Source organism: Lutjanus erythropterus, chromosome 12 (genome assembly GCF_056507025.1).
Source record: "Lutjanus erythropterus isolate fLutEry1 chromosome 12, fLutEry1.hap2, whole genome shotgun sequence".
Taxonomy (NCBI): Eukaryota; Metazoa; Chordata; class Actinopteri; order Lutjaniformes; family Lutjanidae; genus Lutjanus; species Lutjanus erythropterus.
The window spans coordinates 27522877-27546437 of NC_139328.1; the positions used below are offsets into that span (position 1 = coordinate 27522877).

General features: G+C 40.2%; 1 protein-coding gene across 1 annotated transcript; it reads right to left on the reverse strand.

Moving 5' to 3' along the window:
* Positions 1–5977: 5977 nt before the first annotated feature.
* On the reverse strand, positions 5978–18399 carry LOC146318112 (KN motif and ankyrin repeat domain-containing protein 2-like). The gene is made up of 9 exons (XM_084733145.1): positions 18280–18399; positions 15379–16887; positions 12762–12837; positions 10121–10420; positions 9854–9938; positions 9115–9334; positions 8885–9027; positions 8402–8602; positions 5978–6665 (listed from the first exon to the last, which is right to left on the reverse strand). The coding sequence occupies exons 1-9, from the start codon at positions 18296–18298 to the stop codon at positions 6573–6575; spliced, it is 2646 nt and encodes an 881-aa protein (XP_084589271.1). The 5' UTR covers positions 18299–18399; the 3' UTR covers positions 5978–6572.
* Between the last annotated feature and the right edge of the window lie 5162 nt (positions 18400–23561).

Consider the following 23561-nt stretch of genomic DNA (forward strand, 5'->3'; position numbering starts at 1 on the left):
AAAAATTGCAAGTGACGAATGCTTATTCAATGAGACAAAAAGAAATGTGTTTGTGAAAAAGTGCATCAATATACATAAAGATGCATCAATAATCGTTTTATAATCGAATCGTAGCCCCTGAATCGTAATCGTAATCGAATCGGCAGGTGCCCAAAGATTCCCACCCCTACTGATTTCACCGATGGAGTTTGGTTGATTTGGAGAGACCAGTATTTGGATTATAAAACAGCGGTTTCTCCTCAGAAAAGGCTGTCTGATAGCAAATTGAAGTGATGAAAATATTATAAATATAGTGCACAATTAAACTGATGTTGATTTGATTTTTTTTTAGCTGGACTGTTTCAAAGTGGCTGAAAAACCTTTGGTTGCTGACTCAGTCCACAGCGCCTAACCACCACCTACTGTGGATAATATGCTAACTATCAATAAGTACCTCATACAACCCCATCAATCAATCCGAACTATCCCGTTAAAAATCTGTGTGTGTTTGTGTGTGCGTGCGTGTGTTAGTGTGCTTGCGTGCGTGTGTGTATCATTATTATGCATGTGAGTGCTAACGTTCATCCCACAGCCATATATTTGAACTGTTTTGTATGCTCTTTGTTGCACAACCCTCTTAGAATGCCTTCTGTATTGTGTATTGCATGGAAGAAAACAGTGTATGAAGATGTGTGGATACACAGGTGTGTAAGCGCGTGCGTGTGTGTTGTATGTGTGTGACAGTGTACGACACTGGAGAAGCTTTGAGGGTGCTTTTTGATTCATTGATTTGTAAATATGTTTTCATAAGGTTTTTGATAATGTATTATACAATTATGTAAAAGAGACGATGTACATAAGATTTTAGATAAAGTGTTGACAGGTATATTAATTTATTTGTATAAAAGGAGAGCACTGCATTCCCTGATTGTATCAAATCTGAATTATCCACCAAAGTGGTTTGTGTTGTTTCTTGCTGTGCATCGTTTAGCATCCTTTTTTGTGTGCACCCTTTCTTTCTTCGTTAGCCCACGTAAAACATGGTGTCCCCTCCCGGAGAACTCCCACATCTTTGCAACGCTTCCTAACCTTGGTGTTAATGAGATGACTGATTTTTGTTTATTTGTGCCTTTTTGTTTACTTTTTCATTTTCCTTTAGTATTTTTTCATGAAATGGACAGGGATCAGCCAACTACTGTACATGCAAAGATGATCTGTATTAAGACCAAACTGGTTCCACTTTTTGATTTTCTGTAATGGATTACTTTTGAATATCTCTATATATTGATATATAAAATCTGAGTGAAAATTTCCTTCATGTGTGCCATTTCATTTTCTTCTACAAAATAACAAATATCACACATTCAACAGACTCAAAGAGTAGATTTTTGTGTCATCTTCAAAGTGAGACTGTAAGTTATGCTGAGCTGCAAGTGGCAATAACAGGATATTGCCACATTGAGGCTCCTTTCATTTTTCAGATCTCTTAAATCAGCTGCGTTAAAACAGCACTTGTCATTTTTTTATATCAACAATTGGCCAAATGATTGTGTGTAATGTGAAAGGTGTTTGTCATAGTGACAAACTCAAAGAGAATTATTCCAAACCCCGCAGTTCCCCTCGGCTCTATGAAACTTTAAAGATGTTTTAGCTCATTGTTTTTGTTTTTTGAGGGCCACAAGTCTACTGTGTGGTTCTGTCTCCCCATTTCCAGAAGTTGCAGGCAGCTGTTTTCATTAATAACAATAACTCTAATAAACCCTGCCCAACAAATGGCACACCCATGGATGTAACATTAAACGTGCAGTAAACAATTCTAGAGAAAGAGAGTTAATTGCAGCATTTCATTCCCAATCTGTGACTGTCTTCTGTCACAGGCTTGAAAACAGAACCAAGAGGAGGAGGAATTATGGAACTTTAACCCAGAGATGCCAAGAATAAACTGCCTTGTTCTCAGCATCTCTGTTTCTTGTAACTGTATTTTACCTGAAGTATTTATCCAGCGACTCCTGATCCTTTTATCAGCCAGCAAGGGAAACAATGAGCAAGACTCTTTGTTTGGTTGAGTGTATACCTGTATACCTTCAGCAGCTAACGTTAGCATTTGGGGGGAGAAAGTCTTGATATCACTTACACAACTTCTGGGTGTCTGCTCTTTCTAATTACGTATGTTCACCTTCATCTTCAGTCTTATACTTAAACAATTTTACAATAAACTCCCTTGATGACTTGTAAAATTTTATTTTAATCTTTTGAATTAACAAATGTGTAATTAATGGCATAATTGAAACAGGATAAAAACAATATTTGTTTCTTGCCATTGACTATGTTCTTATTTTTTCCTAGATTAGGTCCCATGGAAGGGGACAGACTTCGGTTTTTAAATCACTTTTCTCGACTCAAGGAAAGTTTTGCAAATATAAAACCTCCATGGATCAAAAATTCATAATTCAGTTCGAGATGTCCTCTCAGTTTTTTTTCCTTCAGATGTCTCTTTTGTAATGGTGGCTCATGGGGAAAATTATTTTTGGGACGCAGGGTAATTTTTTTGCTGCAATACCGCGAGTGGCCACTGGGAAAAATTAGAAGCAAGGCTGAGCAGCAATGCCGTACCTAGGTGTCTCTTTATACGTCAATGCAGCAATCAGACAGCGTTAGCGATAAGCTAATCAATATGGATGAGCATTCAGAAGCTGAAGACAGATATTTCCCTCAGGATTTGGTTAAGACAAAAAAAGACAAAAATGAATGCTAATGATACATGCCTGCTGGATTTATAAGCAGGCAACACTTTAGCTATATCAACCGTAGTTGTTAAATGCCAAAAATTTGATTTGCCGCTTGTTGTGACATCTATCCTCAAGTAAAAAAAAAAACATGAATGCAGCTTTAAAGACATCATCTTTATGCAACCCGAGGGGGAACGAGCAGAACAGAACCACAAGCAGGAAACAACATGTCTTCTGATAAGGTACAGTGTGTTTACTTCTTTTACCTTTGTGTGACTTTTCAGCGTGGAGCACAAGTAGAGCCAGCAAACTGACTGACTGACTGATCTCATTTTATTACAGCAATCTCTGTCTCGTGTTTGATAAGGTAAGGTGAGTCAGGTCTTTCTGTTTACTTTTTTTCTCTATGGTTAATTTGTTTGTTTGTCTGTTTGTCTACAGGATTACAGAAAAACTATTGGCCCAATTTTTATTAAACTTGGTGGAAGCGTGTAGCATGGCCCGAGGAAAAACACTCAGTTTCAGAAAGATCCAAATCAGAGGGCCAATAGACAAATTATTTATGTTAACATTGCGATATTGATTCGAGCACTGGTGTTTGTGGCAAAATGAACAGACTTCTTTGCACATGTATGAACCTGTAGTGATTTAAGTGAATGGTGTGATGCATTTTGACATAATTCTAAGTCACTTATCTAGTTTCTGAAATATATCCAGTCATATATAGTGGTTGTGAAGCACTTACAGATTTATTTACGTATCATAGAGGAGTGGACCGTTGGCCTCGGTGGGGATCTGGCCTCTCTGAGTGCCCTTCTAGTTGCTTATAAATTCAAGTTTTAATGTTAAAGCGGATAAGAAGCTGCTCTTACAGCATGTTGAGAGTCCATTCTAAGCTGCTTTTCACATTCATCCACTTACTAAGTGATTCATCAGCAGACAGAAAAACAGTAGTGGATAAATCCAGTCCATTATCATTATTAAACTGAAGCAGTGCAAATGCCCTCAAACTCTTATTGTACATTAGAACATTGTGCAAAAGTATTTTTTTTATTATTCCAGTGGTTCCTGCAGATACAAATATGTGTCACAGATGTTCACTGCTGCACAAAGGCGAAGATGATCACCTTTATTCACTGTGGCATGAAGGCCTGTGTAGGTGGGGGATGGTGTGTTTATACCGGTACTCTTTGAAATAAGGGTTCCAAAAAGGTTCTTCCTGAAGCGCTGAGGTTCTACTCACAAGCATTTGATTGTGAAGAGACCTTTTTTGAAAAAAAGGGTTTGTCATATTCTATTAAGAACCCCTTTACTCCAAAGAACCGTTTTTGGAAAGGAAAGGATTCATCAAGGGTTTGGTGTACCATAATATAAAAGGGTTCTCAGCAGAACCTTGTGAATGTGTTCCAGATAAAATCCTTGATGGGTTCTACATGAAAATTCTTTGATTATAAAAAGGTTCCTGGTAGAACCCCCTTGGTGGGTTCTAGATAAAACCCTTGGAATATAAAAGGGCTCTCAGTAGAACCTTCTAGGTGGGTTCTTGTTAGACCCCACTCTTAGAGGGTGGAAAGGTTCTGGATATATACTTAACAGGGTTCTGGGTGGAACCATTACATCAAAGAAGGGTTCTCTGTAGAACCTCTCATATGGGGATTTGGGTGAAACCTCTCACAAATGATTTTATATGTAACCATTTACGTTGGGTTCTAGGTAGGACCCTCTGAAAAGGAGTTCCAAGTCGAACCCTTATGAAAGGTTCTGCCAGGAACTAAAAGACTTCGGGTTCCATGTAGAAACATTTTTATCAAAAACACCCTTTTTGAAATTAAGAGTTCTTCAATGATTGTTGAAATCCTCGAAAAACTCTTATGTCAAGGCTTCTTTGCACCATAGTTCTTGGTAGAACCCCTTTGGTGGGTTCTACATAAGACCCTTGGAATATGCAGGGCCTTTCAGTTGAACCCCTTGCATGGGTTCTAGATGATACTCTTGGAATCTAAAAAGATTCTAAGCAGAACCCCATTTGGTGGGTTCTTGTTAGCACACTTAGAAGATGGAAAGTTTCTGGATATGACCCCTCACACAGGGTTCTGGGTGGAACCATTACACCATAGAAGTGTTCTCTGTAGAACCTCTCAAAGGGGGTTCTGGGTGAAACCTCTCACAGATGGTTCTAGGTACAACCCTTCATGGTTGGTTCTAAGTTGAACTCTCTCAAAGGGCTCCAAGTCAAGCCTTTATAAAGGTTCTGCCAGGAATCAATAAGGGTTCTCCTGTGAAGACAAGCGGGAGAACCCTGCATTGTACTAGTTAGCACTTTTCTTTCTGAGAGTGTTTACATCTGTGTCCTGCGCCAACACATGAACACATACTGTGAAAACACCTTAATTGTGTAGTTTATCTATAAACACGGACCAACTAACAATTATACTGATAGAGCCATGCTCATTTCCATACTTGTGTCACTTCGGTGCAGCATTTGTGCACTTGTACTGTATTTTATGTGACATGTGATTGATAGACAAGCAGCTGATTCCATCTCCATCTATCCGTCTTTCTCTCTTTTTCTCGGGACATATATTTGCTCAGGGTCATTACAGCAGCAGGACAGTCAGTCAAGCCAGGCTGGAAAAAATCCTCAGGGGAAATGAGGTGGCTTTGCTCTGTCAGACAGAAATCCAGCCTGCTCCCCATCCCCACACTCAATCCTTTTTGTCTTATCTCACCAGTGTAATCTCAAGCCCTCGCAGAAAGACTAAAGCTCTGCCCCGTGCTGTTTCCCAGAGGGTTAGAAGAACAAAGGCCACTCAAACACATCTGCTTTCACGCCTGACATGACCATTCCAGCTGCCGTACAGTTGGATTGCAGGTGAATCTCATTGTGTCCTCTCACAGTGGATTCAGTACAATTCGGTGGGTGTCATGTTTATAATTGTCTGTCACACTTGAAAGGGATTAGATCTAATCCCTTGGATATGCTCATTTTAGAATTCCAGATTTATGTATATTGTTGCTTTCTGTGCGCGTGTGTTATTGTGTTTGATTTAGTGGGCAGCAGTGGTAGAGAAATGGAGGAGCTGTGCCACCTGCTGGTCAGATTTGTCACTACAGCAACAAACCTGATGAACGTCTGTGATTTCAGTGCAGCCTGACAGCTCAACCACTGTAGTTAAGAGCATGTTTGTCTCTCTGAAACACCACAATATCATCAGTTTTCTGTCATTTTATTAAAAACAAACAGTTTATACATCAGCATCATCTAGCTATTACTATGAGCGAAAACAAAAGATTGGTTTACTGGCACCAAAAATGTTTCTTTGGCATGCAGCATGGGACAAGTATTTGGGATTTCTTAATATTTTACACACATTTTTTTAAAAAGTGCTCAGATGCTGCAAGAATGCAAATAGCAATCTGTAATTTTCCTGTAAAAACAAAAAAAGCACGTGGGATAGTGAAACTTACAAGCACAGACTTTTTGATAATGATCAATATATCCAACACAATAAACATAATAAATATTTTATCCATTGCATAATTTGCAAAGCTAAGCTGCTATTTGAATGTGCAAAGATCAGACATAACTATGATCATCAACAGTAAAGACAACTGAAAACACTTACTGTAAACTGAATCAACAATCAAGACACACCTCACGCACTGATGATACAAAGCCTTGTTATTATGACTGTCATCCCAAACTCAACATAATGTCGTGCAGACGACCAGAATTGAGAAACAGCTCAAACCAAATGTTTAGCGTCAACATCACACTGGGTTTCTAAGTGCCTCGGGCAGAAAAGAGCACACGTGAGAGTCAGTGATTTTCCCCTCTGCAAATTCTTTTCCAGTTTCCAAATCCTAGAAAGCTCGAGCTTTAGCATGGGCCTGCAGGAGGGCGGCTGTATCTGTGTGGGAACCTTGCATGGCGATAGAGAGTGCAGTTCGGCCACGCTGGGGGGTAACGAGAGAGAAAAAACAGGAAATTAGGACACAAAATCTTAAATTCTGAACTCATATTAAGTTAGAAACATTAGATGCAGGCTTATTTAAAGACACCTATTATTAGCCATGGCTCTAGGGAAGACAGTCCACACCCCAGACTGAAGTATCTCAACAATTATTGGATTTTAACTGCTGTTAGCATTTAGCTCAAAGTGCTGCTGTGCTTAATGCCCAGGCCACACTGTCTGTCTAACAGACATATTAACAGGTTGGAGCAGCCACACAGCCCACAGTAGCAGTGTGGCTCACCCACATGTCCTGGCGGCTGCAGCGAGAGTCAGCATCTCGCCTCTTTTTTCCATATGTTGTGCACAGTTCTCAGCAAAAAATTGCGAAAATGATCTGTTGGTAGTCATATCAATGTTATACCAGCAACAACTACAGTTTCAATGCAGAATATGTCAGACATGCAAAAATCAGGTGAAGAGCAGTATTTTTCTAGTGTGCTCTGTCTTTTTCTTTTCCTCTCTTCCTCCCTCCCTCTGTCGCTCACAAAATCACACAGCCTTCTTGGTACCCATGTTTTCTTTTCTTCATTTCTCCTCTGCAAACTGAATGTAAAAAGACAGGGCTGGCAGTAGCAGCACCACAGCAGAAATGGTGTCTGTGTGCTCGCAGGCGTGCAGACTGCAGCAGGTCAGCGAGGTAGCCGTCACGCACAGGCACATGAAGGTAGCGTGGCCCTGGCCCATGGCCCAGATTTTTCCTCTAGAGCCAACATAAGGTTCCCCTCTTTGGTTTTTAGTATATATTTTAGTATCATATACCAAATTTGTCGTACTGACATTAGCATTTAGTGCAAAGCACCTTTTTTGAGAAGTGCAAAAAAATAAATTTGCTCACTTGCACCAAAACAATGTTGATGGATAAGCAGCACTACAGGCCAGAGGAAAAATATGTATTTTTGATTTTGGGGTGAACTGTCCCTTTAAATAACAAAACTACAGTATGTGCAAGCTTGCATTTTCAACCCTTAAGATAATTGGGTTAAGATTTAATTTTGTCAGACTTAATTAACTGCTGTAATTAATCTGAGTTTGTGTCGAGGTGAAACATGTTTAAGACGCGAGATAGGACACATCTGCTCTTTTTATTTTCTCTTAAACTCTACTTTAAAGTCAGACTGCGTCAAAAGTAGGAGATACATTTGCATCCTCTCCTCTGCTCACTTCCCTGCCTCCACTCGCTCCAGACTGGCAGATAAGGTACTGTTAGCGGATTAGTTCATCTCAGCCCAGGGAGATTTGTCTTACTAGAGCCCTGATTAATCCTGGGGAAGCTCTATTCAGCTGCATCCAGACTGTCAGTCCACCCACATCCACACAGTGTCAGTCAAAACATTCCAGCTTTCATACATCTAAGCTGCTTTTTCTGCTCAGTTATGTGAATAGAAAAGTATATATGCCATTTTGTTAACAAATATGACAGGATTTTAGAAATGGAGTTGGAGTCATCATTTGAATATGTTTTGAAATTTAATTTAATGGGGGCGCTGCCTGTAGATTTTCTCCTGTTTTTAGGTGATTTTTTTTTTTCCAATTAACTGTGATTCTCCATGAAACACTAATACCACAGAGCCTTTATTTCACACTAGTGGTAGTTAAACCGAAGACAAAACTTTTAGGGTTATAGAGGATAACATTGGGAGAAAATTGTTCATTCGACTTGGTTTTCTGCGGTGTCACCTTGTCAGTGAGGGTGAGGTCACACTGGCTCCTCTCCAGCAGCAGCCGTGCGATGTGTGTGTGGCCCCTTTCAGCTGCAAACATCAGGGCCGTGGTTCCCTGGCTGTCCTGGATGTTGGCGTCTGCTCCACAGCTCAGCAGCAGACGAACCATCACCACCCGCCCGTGTCTCACTGCCAAGTGCAGAGCTGTTTGGCCCGTCTGGGACAGACGACAGGACGGACACAGAAAATGACAATTTGTTAGAAAACACTTTAGTTATCTGTCCTACTTTCGGCCTTATTTATATATATACTGGTCATCTGTCAGAGTTTGGTAACACATTGCTGAAGGATGTCCAGGGACCAACAGGGGTCCTTGAGTGGGTTGTAGGGGGTCCCAGCAAAAGGATGAATAGAATATTTCAACTTTTATTAATTTTTTTTGGAAAACCCCACCACATTAATTACCCATTTTACATCTGAGCTGTGTTCTCAGTGTTACCTGGTTGGAGCGAATGTGAATGTTGCCCAACTCCATTAGCTTGCGGACCACCTCCATGCCACCTGGGCCATCAGGGGCTGTCAGTGAGGCCAGCATTACTGCTGTATAGCCGGCGTGGTTCTGCAGGTTCACATCACTCGCACCTGTAAAGCAAAGAAACAAGTAAAACTTTGCTTTTTGTGTACTGACATGCCTTATCTACAGTACCCTTGGCAACACAATACCCTCACCTGTGTCCAGTAGCAGGCTGACGATGCTGTAGTTGCAGTGGGACACACTGTAATGCAGCACCGTGTTGCCGTTGTCGTCAGCCAGGTTAACCAAGAAGGCCAACAGTGACGGCGCAGTCTTCTTCACTTCTCTCAGGTACACAGCCAACCTGCTGGCCTCTGATGCCTCCTCTGCTGCCACACTGAACCAGTGCTGGAACACCACAACCAGGGCCTTCCTCTGGAACACAGGAGGGAAAACAGGAGGGATACTAACTGTTGATTCAGTTATCTAAACGATTTGGCCAACACGGCATAAACTACATGTGCATCATAGCATAATCATCTTCAATCTGACAGACACATGTTAAAGGTCCAGTGTGTAGGATTTAGTGGCAGCTAGTGGTGAGTTGTAGATTGAATAATGCTCATTTCACCCTCCCCTTCCAAGGAGAAACTACAGTGAGAAACAACAGTGGGCACAAAACTTGCAAAATCTTACAAAACATTAGTAGTAATTTTCAGTTTTGTTTCTGTCCACCCCGATCATGTTTCTTTAAAACCCTAATTTAATGTGTTGATTGAACTCTGTAAAGTACATTCATTCAACTCAACTCAACTTAAGTTTAACTTGAACAAATAGAACTAAAAGATAAGTTTATTCCACTAAATTCCTCTGTGATTTTTCAGCTTAAGATACACAGATGTTATCACTGTATGCAGTTTGTTTCTTTAGGTTTGATTGAGAGTTTCTGCTCACCATGTCATCATTGGGGTTATCCATGTTGTCCATGTGATCTTTGAGAAACTGACAAGCAGCCATAAAATCTGCACTCACAGACTCCCTATAACAAACAGCATGTGTGCATAAGGAAAGAGAGAATAGAAAGAAAATTTTGCCTCATAGCAACAGGAATCTATTCCCATGAGATGAACTAAAAACACAGAAGCTATTCCCCGAAGAGTAAACATCACTATTACATTTTCCAAACAAACACTGATAAGGCGTTTGTTCTGGTCCCCTCACCTGCCCCCGGTGGTGGTTTCTGAGCCAGAGCTGCCCTCCATCTGTTCTCCTGGGAGCTGTGGTTTCGTCTTGGCCGTTTTTTCTGGAGCCTCAGCTTCCACAGACGCTACGCCTCCATCTGTCCGACCTGATCCAGATATCATCTGTCTGTCTGGACTCGTTTGACTCTCTCCCTCTAACCGTCTCTTCTCTGGTTCTGCATCCACCTGGGCAGCAGCCATCTCCCCAGGGCTGATGCTGCTCTCCTTCTGCTCCCTCTGGTTCACATACTGTCCAGCCAAATTTCCACTTTTTTTGCATCTTTAAAGAAACCAAGAGAAGAGAGGTGAGCAGGAAATTAAAACTGGCTGCTACCAAAATGCTGGGAGTTGCTTGCATCTGAATCCACACTGATAAATTTTGCAAGCCACAGATCACAAGTTCACATATTATTTAAACGCCTCAAAATCTGTATGCCCTTTAATGTAATGTCAGCAGGGGGAATGTAACTAAGCACATTTACTCAGGAAGTGTACTAAAAAACAAATTCAAGCAATATTTCCATTTTATGCAATCCTGTTGAACGCTTGGCCGCCACAAGCCAGTTATCCCTGTGGTAACTTTTCTGACACCTCCTGCTTAAAACCCAAAAAGTCAGAAGGATCGTGACTTACTGCTCCACTTCATCTTCACACCACTACATTTGTCTCACAGCCTTAGATAGTTACATTTCAAATTACAATTTTACTTCCTCTCCAGTAAAACACTTCTATTTTTTTTTTCTGGTTTCCCAGGAAAAGTTATGTTAACCAATTAAAAAGAAGCAGGAGGAGATTTTTCTTGAGATAATTGTATTTTTGATGTTATATTTTATGTTTATGGTAGTAGAAACACTACCACTTTTGTCCACGAGGGCATTAAAATCAACACAATCTGAAAGTTATTTGTAGAAATTGTAAAGCTATTATATGTAACATTTCCACAATAATGTCTAAAAGCGCTAGACATATATGTACTTTGCTGAGTTGTGTACTTACATTATCACAAATGCTTCCAACAAAGGACAGAGAAATCTGTAATTTATTAAAAGTAACAGTGTGTTTTCTGCTAGCCGTTGCGGTGTAGTTGCTAAAATACAGGATATATCAGATAATATTACCTCCTCCATAAAGATCAAACTATGTTTTTTGTTATTATTTTAACGTGAGAGAGGCCCTTGTGGCAGAATTTACATACTGTGCATTTAAGTAATGTTTTGAATGCAGGACATTTACTTGCAGTGGAGTGTTTACACAGTGTGGGATTTATATCTTTACTTAAAGGAGCAATATGTATAATATGTGTATAGTATAATATGTAGCAATTGCGCATCCGAAAATAAGTATTGCAGTCCGAATGACAAGTTAGAGTCACAGTGTATTAAAGGTTAGGTTGAAATCCTTTTTTAACATATAGTCTATGGTTGAGGCATTGTTTCACCTGCCCCTCCTCCCCAGACTCAAGGAAGCTCAGGCAGGCTGCTGGAACTCTGCAGGAGTGCAAGACAGGTGCAACATTGTAAGCTGACAATAACTAGCAGCAAGAAGTCAGACACTGTAAGTTGATCAGATGTTTATAACTGCCTGTCTCACTGCCTGACAGACTCCATGATCATATTGCTCAGTTTAATGGTTACAAACATGTACTCATTCTAAAACATTATTAGTGGTTTCCTACGACTCTTAAACAGTCAATTACTCATTTGGTTAACATTCAACATTAATTTGAATTCTAATTAATGTGAAACAGGTATACAAAAACAGTTATTCTGGCCCAAAATAGAAATTTCAAAGGAGAAGACTGGAGGTGTTGCGTTGTTGTAAGAAAAGGGTATCTCAGTTTAGCATGTTTCCTTAATCTCTAATGGTACGTCGTGGTCATTTTATGATAAATTACAGTAAATATATTATAGATATATCCTGTAAGTAAAGGAAACTTTTTTTTTTTAATCAGCATTTAGAGCATCAGGAATCAAAGCCAACCAACGATTTTTCCCCATGCTGTCTGAGCTGGATCATTAGAACTAGACAAAAGATTTTTGGGAGACATTTCTAATACATTATTCATAAAATGTGGTCCAGGATAATTCAGTCAATATTAAGAATCCACTCCTTTTGAAGTGTCTAAGCTGGAAATAAAAGGAAAAAGTCCAAACAAGTTAAATACGATGCATGTGTTGCTTTATTTTTAAAACCTCACTGCATTGACTCAGAAGATTTGTTTGTTATTACAACCTAACAGATGTAATTTATTGTAGAAATAATGAGCCAGTAAATACCCTCATCTCCAGGACACTATTCTAAAAACTTTCACAGTCACCTTTTCCATCTCTTCTGACTAATCTAACTTAGAAGTAATAAACTCCCACAGGAGACTTTGGGAAATGGCAAATGGTGACTGGAGTCGTCCTACGACAAGGGAGTCACCGCTTTTCTTCTCCAACTGACAGCTTTAGAGGGAGTGACACACATCTTTCAATTTTAAATTATGATGTTTTTCTCAGTCAGAACCATACAAGCGTAGCTTAAATAACCTCAAGTTAGTGTGTATGTCAACCAAAACTATGGTTGAAGCAATAATCATAACTCTAAAGATTGCTAAAGTCAGAGAGTTATTTACTAACCCTTCATTAACACCCCCAGAATGTAGGCTTTTTGACATCCAGGCACCTCCATCTGTCGTCATGATGGATTTAGAAGCTACATGGAAGACAAACAGAGGGTATGATGAAATGTCAAAACAGTGCTGAACAACAACATGGTTTATGTAAACAATGGACACAGTCACATCTCCACAAAAGCCAACACAAATATATCAAAGTACAAAGTATCAAATATTCAGTGAAAATAGTTTGCATTGATGAACTAGAATGTAGAGTGCAGATCTCCAGATGGTGAAGCACTTACTGCAAAGCCACCTGCAACCATCAGAGATTTGGAAAGTTTTGAATAATGACAATAAATAATACTATAGTATAGTAAAGTCTGTAAAAATACTTTAATGGTATTGTAATCGAGCATCGTGGGTTTTCCTAACTGTATAAACTTAATAGAGAAACAATACATGGGACAAAGTCTAAACTTCTCCATTTAAACACTGTTATTTATTTAGAACATTTTGTTATTTATTTAGAACATTACAAGCAACCAGGCAGCTTTAAATATGCAGCTTGTAATATGTCCAAATCTACATTTTGAAGAAAATCACTAAAGCTGAAATTCTATGTAATTTACCCTGAATCTTGCCTGATCACAGGTCACAGCCTGCATGTCCCAGTGGAAGTCGTGGCTATTCAGAAGGTTCATGTTTTGGCATGGAGCTGATTAGATCACCCCCAGTAACTGAATTTAATTCTGACAAGTAACCAGTATCATTTTCAATTTTTCAGGTGTAACGAACCTTGAAAGCTCCAATATTTTGACCATGTTGTTTAACAAAACAGGGATTGATCTCGTATTATGCCAAGCTTTAGTGGATCATATCATACTAGGTATGGAATTTATCTGCAGATGCTCCAGTTTAAGGTGAAATAAAACCTTCCTATGGATGTCGATTTTTAAGCCACAACAAAGGACAAAATGTGGACTGCAGCCAACTAGGTAAGCTTTGTTTTTAGTGTAGCAGTTGCTGAGGAGCGAGGAGTCAGCAGTCGGTATTAAAGAGAGCTGTCAGTTCAAGGTTTTTCAGCAATTGTGCATCACTCAAAGCGCAAGATGTCCTTGAACATACAGTCATAAATGTGCACAAAAAATATAATTAGAAGAAGAAGATAATAAGAGAGTGACACAAACCAAGAACAGCAGCCATTTCTTTACATCTAATAGTTAATTGTGAGTCTGAATTTGAGGCTAGGTCATCATGATGTAGCCTCTTCTACAGTAAATGGTGACAGAATTAGATTTTCAGCATTGACTTTCAAATTGAGATGAAAGAAAAAGATTTTAAAACCTATTTTGCCAAGACTTCTGTGCTGTAAGGTAAATGTGTGGATATGACTTCAACACATTTAACAACCTTTTGAAGATATATAGTGTTTCTTTATTGAAATTCAAATGAGCTTGTGGTTTTTCAACAACTGCCAAAATCCACACATAAACGTACTCTTATTCATGCGTTGATACAGCCGTTAATTTGCTCAAACTGCTCCATCGACAGCAACTTAAACTCTATTTTACACAGGCTTTGCACTAAACAAACTTATCTCACAAACTGACATTATAATAATGCTAATGGGCCTCCATCTTATATAAAAACAACAGCTCGACTGATCCTCATCCACTTTGTCTTCAGTGACTTGTGTTTAAGGTAAATCACACTCCTATTTATTAAAATTAAAAGGTTCAGAGTAAGGTTTGAAAGGTTTTAACTGTGTTTTAAAAGCACAAGTATGGATTTATGATTAATGGCGTTGTTTTTCTTCGTTTGTTTGCTCGTGGGAGGTGAACAAAATGAACCAAGCTACTCAACAGAACTGGTCTTCTCAAGACTGCTCCACTACTGCTAAATGCTAATGTGCACTAGTTGATGTAGTTTTAGGGGACGTATAGCTCCAGTGCTCCATCGAGCCGTGATTTCAATCCACCCAAACTGTCCTAAACATAGAAACAGATTAACAGTCTAACTTTACCATTCAGTTCTACATAGTTCTCAGTCTTTGCACAGGTTTTCTATCAATTATGTTCTAACATGTGCGATATGTTTCGAAGAAAATCTCTGGATTTCCTTTACACAGATTTTAAGAGAGAAATGTGTAAGATTAACATCTGCTATACCACTTTTACATGCTGGGATTTGTGACACTTTTTGAACGGGGAAAGCAATAAAGCTGAAAAATAAAAGCAGATGTAAAACCTAAAACCAGTCTTGGTGGGAACTAACCATTGTCAACTAATCATGTGCTCCAATAAAATACAACCAATCAGCTAACAGATTTCTGTTTTATCAGTCAGAAATCATGTAAAATATAAGTTCACCTTTAAGGGACAAGGGTGAAGTCAAAACTATAGTGGTTGTTCTGCCTCGTAGCAAACAGATTGACGTCTTATTTCCCAAACCAAGTCCAAACCACATGGTTAAGATTGGATTTCCACTCATGTAATGTGAGAGCACTGCATCTCAACATGAAGCCAAGAACATGAAGTCCAAATTTAGTCAGACAGAGTATTTTCCTCCTTATGCATTCATTACAGTCCTATAAAATAGATGTGGTTTAATCATTAGATCAATATAAAGTACAATACCTCCATGCTGAAACCTCTCTCCATCACTGTGTCCATGCTGGGTGTAGTAGGAGGTGAGGATGTCAACAAGTCCCATCATCTCCTGCTGCAGGGAGTTGACTTTAGGGTCTGGGTGCTTTAGAGGTTTCCCCTTCTCTCCTGACTGATGGTCTGCACACAAACACTCCCACTGTTGATCCAGGAGCCTCTTGATCTTCTTGATGTGGTGGACAACCACAGCTGTGTCCACACCGTCATCTGAAGCGTCCCTGGGTTCCACAGACACTCGTGGACTTCTTTCAGTAGAATCGACAACGGAGTCTTGTTGTCGACTTCTTTGTCTGTTTGTGGTAACAGTCCTTGCAGTGATGGATGCATCTGCACTTCCTGACACTTTCTTATAAGGTTCAAGGGATCTCACCACTGTTTCGTCTCCATCCTGGTCTACCACCACCCTCTCTGCGCGAACCCACACACCAGGATTCCTGATAAGGTGCTCAATCTTTCCATCGTTCCTTCTGCTCTCCTCCTGCTGCTCCTTCAGCAGCCCTAAGGCCCTCTGAAGCTCCTGGCTGGTCTCGTGGAGCTTCTGCTCCAGCACGGCTACTTTAGCTTGCAGGGACGTAACTGTCAGCAGCTCGTCCAGATCTGTACTAGTCCTCCACTCATGTGTTGGATTAGAGTCCTCTTGAGTGTGATTTCTGGGAAACATGATATGACCTTCATGCCGAGGCCTTTTGACATCCACTGTGCCAAAGTGGGATGAGGTGTAAGGGTCTGTGGTTCCATTCATTGAGGGGATATGTGAAACCAGGCCCAGACGGAGCCTTTCTCGTTCCTCCTGGAGGATGCAGATCTGTGCCCTTAGCTCTGGAATCACCCTCACCTCCATCTCCAGCTCCCCCACACGTTCCAGGGCCTCTGTCAGGCGTCTCAACAGCCCTGAGCTGTCCTGAGGTCGAGGGCTGTCTGCGGAGTAAAAGACATCTTCACAGGAGACGTTTCTTCCTCCAAGGTGATCTCTCGAACTTCGGAGGCTGCCGGGGTCATCGGTGGATTCTGATCCCTGTCTCAGCAGTACTGTGAGCGGCAGACTGGAGGCACGCAGGAGATTAGGTCTGATGTGCTCACCAAGAGGTTGCTCATCAAACTCCTTAATCCTGGCCTCCATCTCGGTCAGGGTTTTGAGCCCTGTGGGAGAAATGGGTGACCTGTGATCATTTGCCCAGGACGTGTAGCCATGATGATGGACGTCGGACAGTCGGGACCTGGGACCAAGAGCTCCAGTAGATCCCCAGAGGCTTGGGCGATAGCCACACCCTGAGGGGTTGAGGTGCCTGGGAAGAGTGCTCGCTCGGGGGCCCTTGCTTCTGCGCTGGATGGGGACTCTTTTGATTGTGTTGCCTTTCTCTATGTCATCCACATATTTGAGGAAGTCCAGGTCCAATCGAAAGCCATAAGGGGTTTCTACTGAGTATGGGGGCTTCCCTTTAACTCCATTCTCTGTTGGTTTATGAGGCAAGATACTTCCTGTAAACATTAATTTAACAGTATTTCAATGTCCATCATAAATAAATATTTGATTTAGTAAACTTCTGTCAAGTTGAAGTGATAGTTTGTATTATTTGAAGTGGAGTTGTGGTACTTAAAGTTAGTCAGTGTATTAGATCCTGGTTGACATGCCCCAAATTAAGAGAGGCAGAGAGGAAGTTATGCAGTAATCAACTGTTGTGGATAGGGTCAATAACAAAAGGTATTTTAGCCACTTAAAGGGATAGTTCACCCAGAAATGAAAATTAAGTCATTATCTACTCACCCTCATGCCATTTGAAAGGGTCAGGTTTGTTTTGTTAGTCTGAAAGACACTGTTGGAGTTTCACAGTAAAACAGTGCTGCAGAACCTCCCAAACAATATAAGTGATGTGGTGGTGACTAGTTTTCAAACGTAAAAAAACAACCTAAACATAAAATCCCTCCATACTGCTTATCTGGCATAATCCAAGTCTCCTAAAGCCCCGACATGCACACACTGTCACACTTCACACACAGTCACACACTTCACACAAGCTAAGGATCTACAGTGAAGATTTAGACTAAAAACACGGTGTAAATTGACATTTGAGAAGTGGTCACCATTCCCTTCCATTGTTTGGTTCTACAACATCATTTTCCTGTGAAACTCCAGCAGTGTTTTGTGGACTAAAAAATCAAACCTGACCTTCAATCGGCATGAGGGTGAGAAGATAATGACTGAATTTTCATTTTTAAGGTCCATCTAAAGAATCAATATCAGTTTAAGTGTAGGCTATATTATGAATATTTTCACCACTTTAAGGTAACTGCTGTTATATAAGCCAAATATCACTCCATGGCCAAAATGGGTGTTTTTTACCTCACAGACCACGGGACTTTCTGGACTTGCTGTTTGTTTGTGTCATTGTGTGACTTCTGTATTTTAAAAAGATTTGGATTTACAAGTCACACCATAACACAAACTGCAATACAAGAACATGGCAACAGTAGATCAGCAACTCCTGTGGTCTGAGGTAAAATTACTAACTTCACCTACGAAGTTTGTGTTTTCTCGCAGAAAAGGCTGTCTGATGGCAAAGTGGTGCAGATATTCTTAATACAGTGTACATTTAAACTGATGTTGATTTTTTTAGGTGGATATTTAAGTGGCTAAGATAACTTTTATTGCTGACCCCGTCCAAAGCAGTTCATTGCTTAGCTTCTGTGCTGGTACCCTTCTCTGCTTCTCCTAACTGTGTGTGCGTCAATCGGCATCTACTGTAGTTAATACACTGACTACTGATAAGTACCTCATACCACTTCAAATAATTCAAACTATCACTTTGATATCCATCACAAATGAATATCTGCTTTATCAAAATTTTGCTCAAGTTGGGAACTTTTTTTTACCGTTTTGTCGCTCCGTCATTTTCTCGTCTTCTGTTGTCCAACAATTTGTTGTCACATTATCTGCTTAGACCTTTGGTATCTGGCAAAACAAGCAAAAGGAAAAGAAAAAGAAGATTAGACTGAGGCAGCAACACATGCGAAACACGTTAGGGCATTTTTACAAGTGGCAGGAGTGGTTATTGTGAGGTTATCTAATAAAATAATGAACACATTCATGATTTCAGAGAAGGGAAAACAGATGAATTTTAGCACTGACATTCACTTGAGGTTTAGCTGCGGTATTTCTGGTGGAAGACTAGGTCTTAATTTTATGACCAGATGGAAGATCACTCTGGACAGCGATGGTCCTTTTTTCTACTCCCACATGTAGTGCAATGCACAAAACACAAACATTCAATTACGCTCAAGTGCTTTCTCTCTCTATTCTTCCCTTTCATTCTCTTCTTTTCCCAAAGTCTGCTGTTTTTCTCACACTCTCGCTGCTTCATTTCTTCCATGCATCAGGCTGCTATTATTCAACAGTGGCAGGCCTGATGTTCACTTGATTACAGCCCTGCCATCCAGGACGAGAGCTGAAAATAGCCTGAGACTGTTTAGCCCAGCAGCTATGGCCAGCGGAGCAAAATATACTCCTACAGCCACAAATACAGACAACCATTGTTGTGACTCACTACTTTCCTCCCTTCCTGCTCTCTGTGCCTCCTACTAGCTCTACAGATTTCTGTCAGATCCTTGGTTAACTTTTACTGAACTGCATCTGACTGTAACTTTGTTTAACTCTCTTGTGTTTCACTTAAAAGTGTTTGCACTCTCTGATTCTTCTAGTCTCTATGATAGAGAATAGTTTATATTCTGTCTCTATAGCTCCTTCTCACTTCCACCCTCCCCCCATGTTCCTCTCTCCTGACCACCAGCCTCTGTGGCAGCTCGCCGTCCTCTCGAGGCACCGCAGCCACCGAGCCGCAGCCCCAAACAATGTCAGCTATGCAGTAAACAGACAAACACCACCAAATGGCCCTGCTGGGAATTTTCGACCTCCATCATTCACCCGCTCTCTGATGGCCGACAATAAACAGCAACAAATCTGAAAATTACACACACGGATGAGCACATTGTCACAAGATATGAAGTAAACTCTGAATAGGTACATTTAAAGTGGAAGTCAAAGATACATGCTGCAAATGTACATGCATGCACACAATGTCTGGTGCAGTTTGTTGGCTTTTCTAATTGAATCCAGATGGATGGAGTTCAACATATAGGATGTACAAATATTACAAAAAAATATAGGTAAATCAAAGATATTATGTGAGAATCAAGCTTGAATGACTTCATTTACAGGCATACTAGGGATGTGCAATATTATTGGCACAGTATCCATATTGGCAGATAAAGGCTTTGAAATGAATTACGATATTGGCTCAAAATGTGGATTTTCAAGCCAATAAGATGACACTTAAACTGTGTGCACATGACACAAGTATGTCAGCAGTGTGAAGGTTTGCTGAAGTGTAATCCTGCTGATTACGACAAATTAGTGAAGAACAGCGAGACAAAAAAACTGCCACCAGTATTTTTCTGATTTTGCCCAGTCAGTGTGTACATTTTTCAAAGCACTGTATTTTATTTTGAAAAGCATTTTATTTTATGTGGGCCAGATACAATACAATAAGAGTAGGCAAAATAAAATGTTTATTCCAGGAGAAACTTGATAATGAAGATATATGCATGTAACAGCCTGGGCAATGGGAAAATTTCAGATATTGGCAAAAACCAAACAACTTTTCCACAATATTCAGAATTTGACATAAGTCATGTGAACAGCATATTCTGTTTTGATCCTCCTGATTAGACTTTATTCCAAGTGTAGCCTTTCCTGGTTAAGGTATGGGATATACCAATGTTATTTGGGTTTTCTGAACATTCTTGGATATGTATACAGCACATTCAGAATACGCATCACAATCAGGATTTTTATTGCAACACAGCCACTTTCCTGTTTACACTCAGCTCTGTGTTGTAAACTAACAGTTTGCAAAGCTGGAGTAAAGAAGGAAACACTACTTTAAAATATTATGAGAGACATGCATATCAACAGGTTTTTGGATATGCTTTAAAAATAACAAATAATATCAGCTATAGGACATAAGTCATTCTGTTAATTGGAGTATACATGACTCCATGTAATAGAGAATATGGAATAAGTGCAAAAAAAGCTGAATATTATGTGCAGGTAAACTTAGTCAGTGAAACACAACAATATGGCTTTGTATTACTGCTGATATGATTTCAGAGTTTTGGTAGTGATCTAAAATAAGTATAAATGTGGGTAACAATTGAGACCAGATTTCAATTTTCAACAGTTTTCAAAACTTTCAGAGCTGCTAGGGACAAATTTCTGTTTGTAATAAAAAAGTATTCAGTCTGATACCCAGCCTCATCTATCTGTTTAAAAGACAATAAACTCTGAAAATTATATTATTGATCTGAGAAAAGGATTCATCACAGTGGAATTTCTTCTCACTGTATGCTGTGGTGTGTTGCTATTATAGAAACCTAATACATGTGTTAGACATTGAAACTGATACAGTATGTATGTTGTTGGAGTTTTATGATGTTGAGAGGAATCTTTCAGCACTCGGTCTGATGAGTCTAAATTTAGCCTTCGCATGTTGGTGTGAAGCTAAAGAACATGTCAAGAGAGGAAGCCAAGACGTCTTCATTTTACGATCTGACAGGAGATCATTCAGTTAAATGTTCTTCAGGTAGACAGTCAAACTGTCAGGTCAGCAAAATAAATCAGTTTTGTTGCAATGAAATGTTAAGATTAACAAAAGAGCCTCATGTTGACTGCGAGCAAAAGCTGTTTTCACCACTGACTCTGTCAATCTGCAGGGTTCAGCAGAGCACCTGTTGCTGCACACAACTCAATCAGTCTCGCTGCTGGCTCAGTCATCAGGTGGAGAAAGAAGGCTGCTGGCTGCAGTTCAATGGAAACACTTTGCTTTGAAGTGAATAAAACAGAAGAAGAGTTTCATCTCAAGATTAGACATCTACCTTGTAAAAAGTACTCGTATAAAAGGGTAATCGAATGCTGCAGTTAAAGGGATTGATAGACATTTGTCAGGTACATTTATCCATTTTCCTGCTGAGAGTTAGATGAGAGGATTGATACTACTCTTATGTCTCTAAGCTAGTAATGAAAGTACTGCTGGGAGACTGTTAGCTTAGCTTAGCACAGAGACTGGTGGCAGGGGGAAACAGCTAGCTTAGTTCTGGCTCCAGGACACAACTCCCTGTAAAATTACAACTGACTTTGCTTTTTGCACAGACTAAACAAATTAGATACGTGCTAATTACTTTTGGACAGAGCCAGGCTTGCTGTTTCCCACTGATTCTAGTCTTTATGTTTCATATGATGTTATATCGACAGCCAATTATTCCAAAACCCATTTGTCTCACAGCCTGCAGTCCCCAGGAAACAGCAACAACCATGATGTGTTCACTTGTGCCTTGCTGCATAACCACTTGCCCTCTGGGGTCAAAAATAAAGTTGAAGTAGAACCTGTGAGCTAGCAACCTACATGCTGAAAATGCACCTGGGTTGCTTACAGTCCAAACATAAACAAGCTGTTATCTTTTCTTTTGCAGTGATTTACTGCAGAGGCTCCCCTCCTGATGTGTAAATGTGGCCCCTCCCCGGTACTATTTTGCAGGGTCACCATCAATGCATTGAGAGAAATACAAACAAGGCCTTATAGCAGAATGATAATGTGTGGAGCCAGACCTTTCTCTAGCACTGAGCGCTGTGGAGAGAGGTCTGGCTCTGCAAGACTACAATAACCCAAATTTCAAGCCCTAAAAACTGCAGGTCAAGTGTGTATTTTCAGAGCAATAGGGCTTCAGAGCAATGAACATTTGTTCTGGGGATATCAAGCTGTCAGACAAATGGGCTCTTGGTCCCATGGGACATTTTTCGCACTATTGTGGTTTCAGAATAATGGACCATCAAAACAATGGGCAGTCCCTCTTCATATTTACTATACAGATACATGACTAGTATGATTCTCCTCATGTAACTCTTGGCAAGAAAGTGAATCAGCATATTTCCCAAAATGTCAAACAATCCCTTCAACGTGTCCTTTGTGGAAATATCAAAAGATCCACACCAGCTAATCAAAGTTCAAATGCTGCTTATAAAACATTCAGAAACAGACATGTACATGGTTATTTCCTTCTCTCACACAAACAAAGTAAAATTCAAGCTGCTGTAGCCCACAAGCTTCTTACACATAAATATAGACGTCCTTTCTGACCAGGTTACCACAGAGGAAACAATATAGCAGAGTTAGGGTTTAGGGCAATTCCCAAGAGTCTTTGCCTAACTGTGTCCACATTTCCGTGGCACAGGTCTTAATTGTGTATGCTCAGAGCAGAGCAGTAGGCCCACCTCACAGGAAACCCAAGAAATGAAACGTAAAATATTTGCTTTACCCCAAACAGGCCCCAGCCAAACAGTACTGCACAACGCTACAGTACCGCTGCCTCTGCACACACTGAACTCAATCCAAAGTCAAGCATCGGTGTGAGTTAAACTTTTTTCTTGAGTTTTCAAAATCAATGTTTTCTTTGTATCCAGCTAAAGCTCCTGTTTTATTTCAGTTAAGGAAATGTCACAGCTTTTTAAGTGTCTTTTATTTAAGTTCTTGTCGTCTTTCTGTTTCCCCACAACAGCTGCTCTCCTCCTCTGGGTAAATGTGTCCCTCCTTTCACACAGACCTTTTAGACTTCCTGCATCAGCACAAACCTCATAATCACAACATCTCTATCCACAACATTCTTTACCAAAGCCACAAATTAAATATGAACTCATGACACTGCAAGTGGGTCGACCTCCCAATGAAGCAATGATGAATACTTGAACCACAGATAAGGAGAAAGACATCATATTAGGCTGTATTTCAAATGTAAGTCAGTAGCAGTGACATATGGTTTAGTCACTGATGGCACCAGCAAAGGTGTGTTGTGTTCCTCGTTTGTAGCCACACTAGCGGCATGGCGCTAAGGATGGTAATGTTGGTTCATCAATTTACTGCTTTGGTCCAACCATGAGGTTGACATTTGTTGTTTTGAGTGAAAAGTCTCCTGCAAATACCTGCAAAACCAGTGGTATTCCTATCAGTACTCACTCACTAGCTTGCTAAACTGTTAGCCTCAGTAAAATTGTGACCAATTAAACATGGAAGGAGAATACATCCGTTCTCCAGAGTGGACTGGAGTGT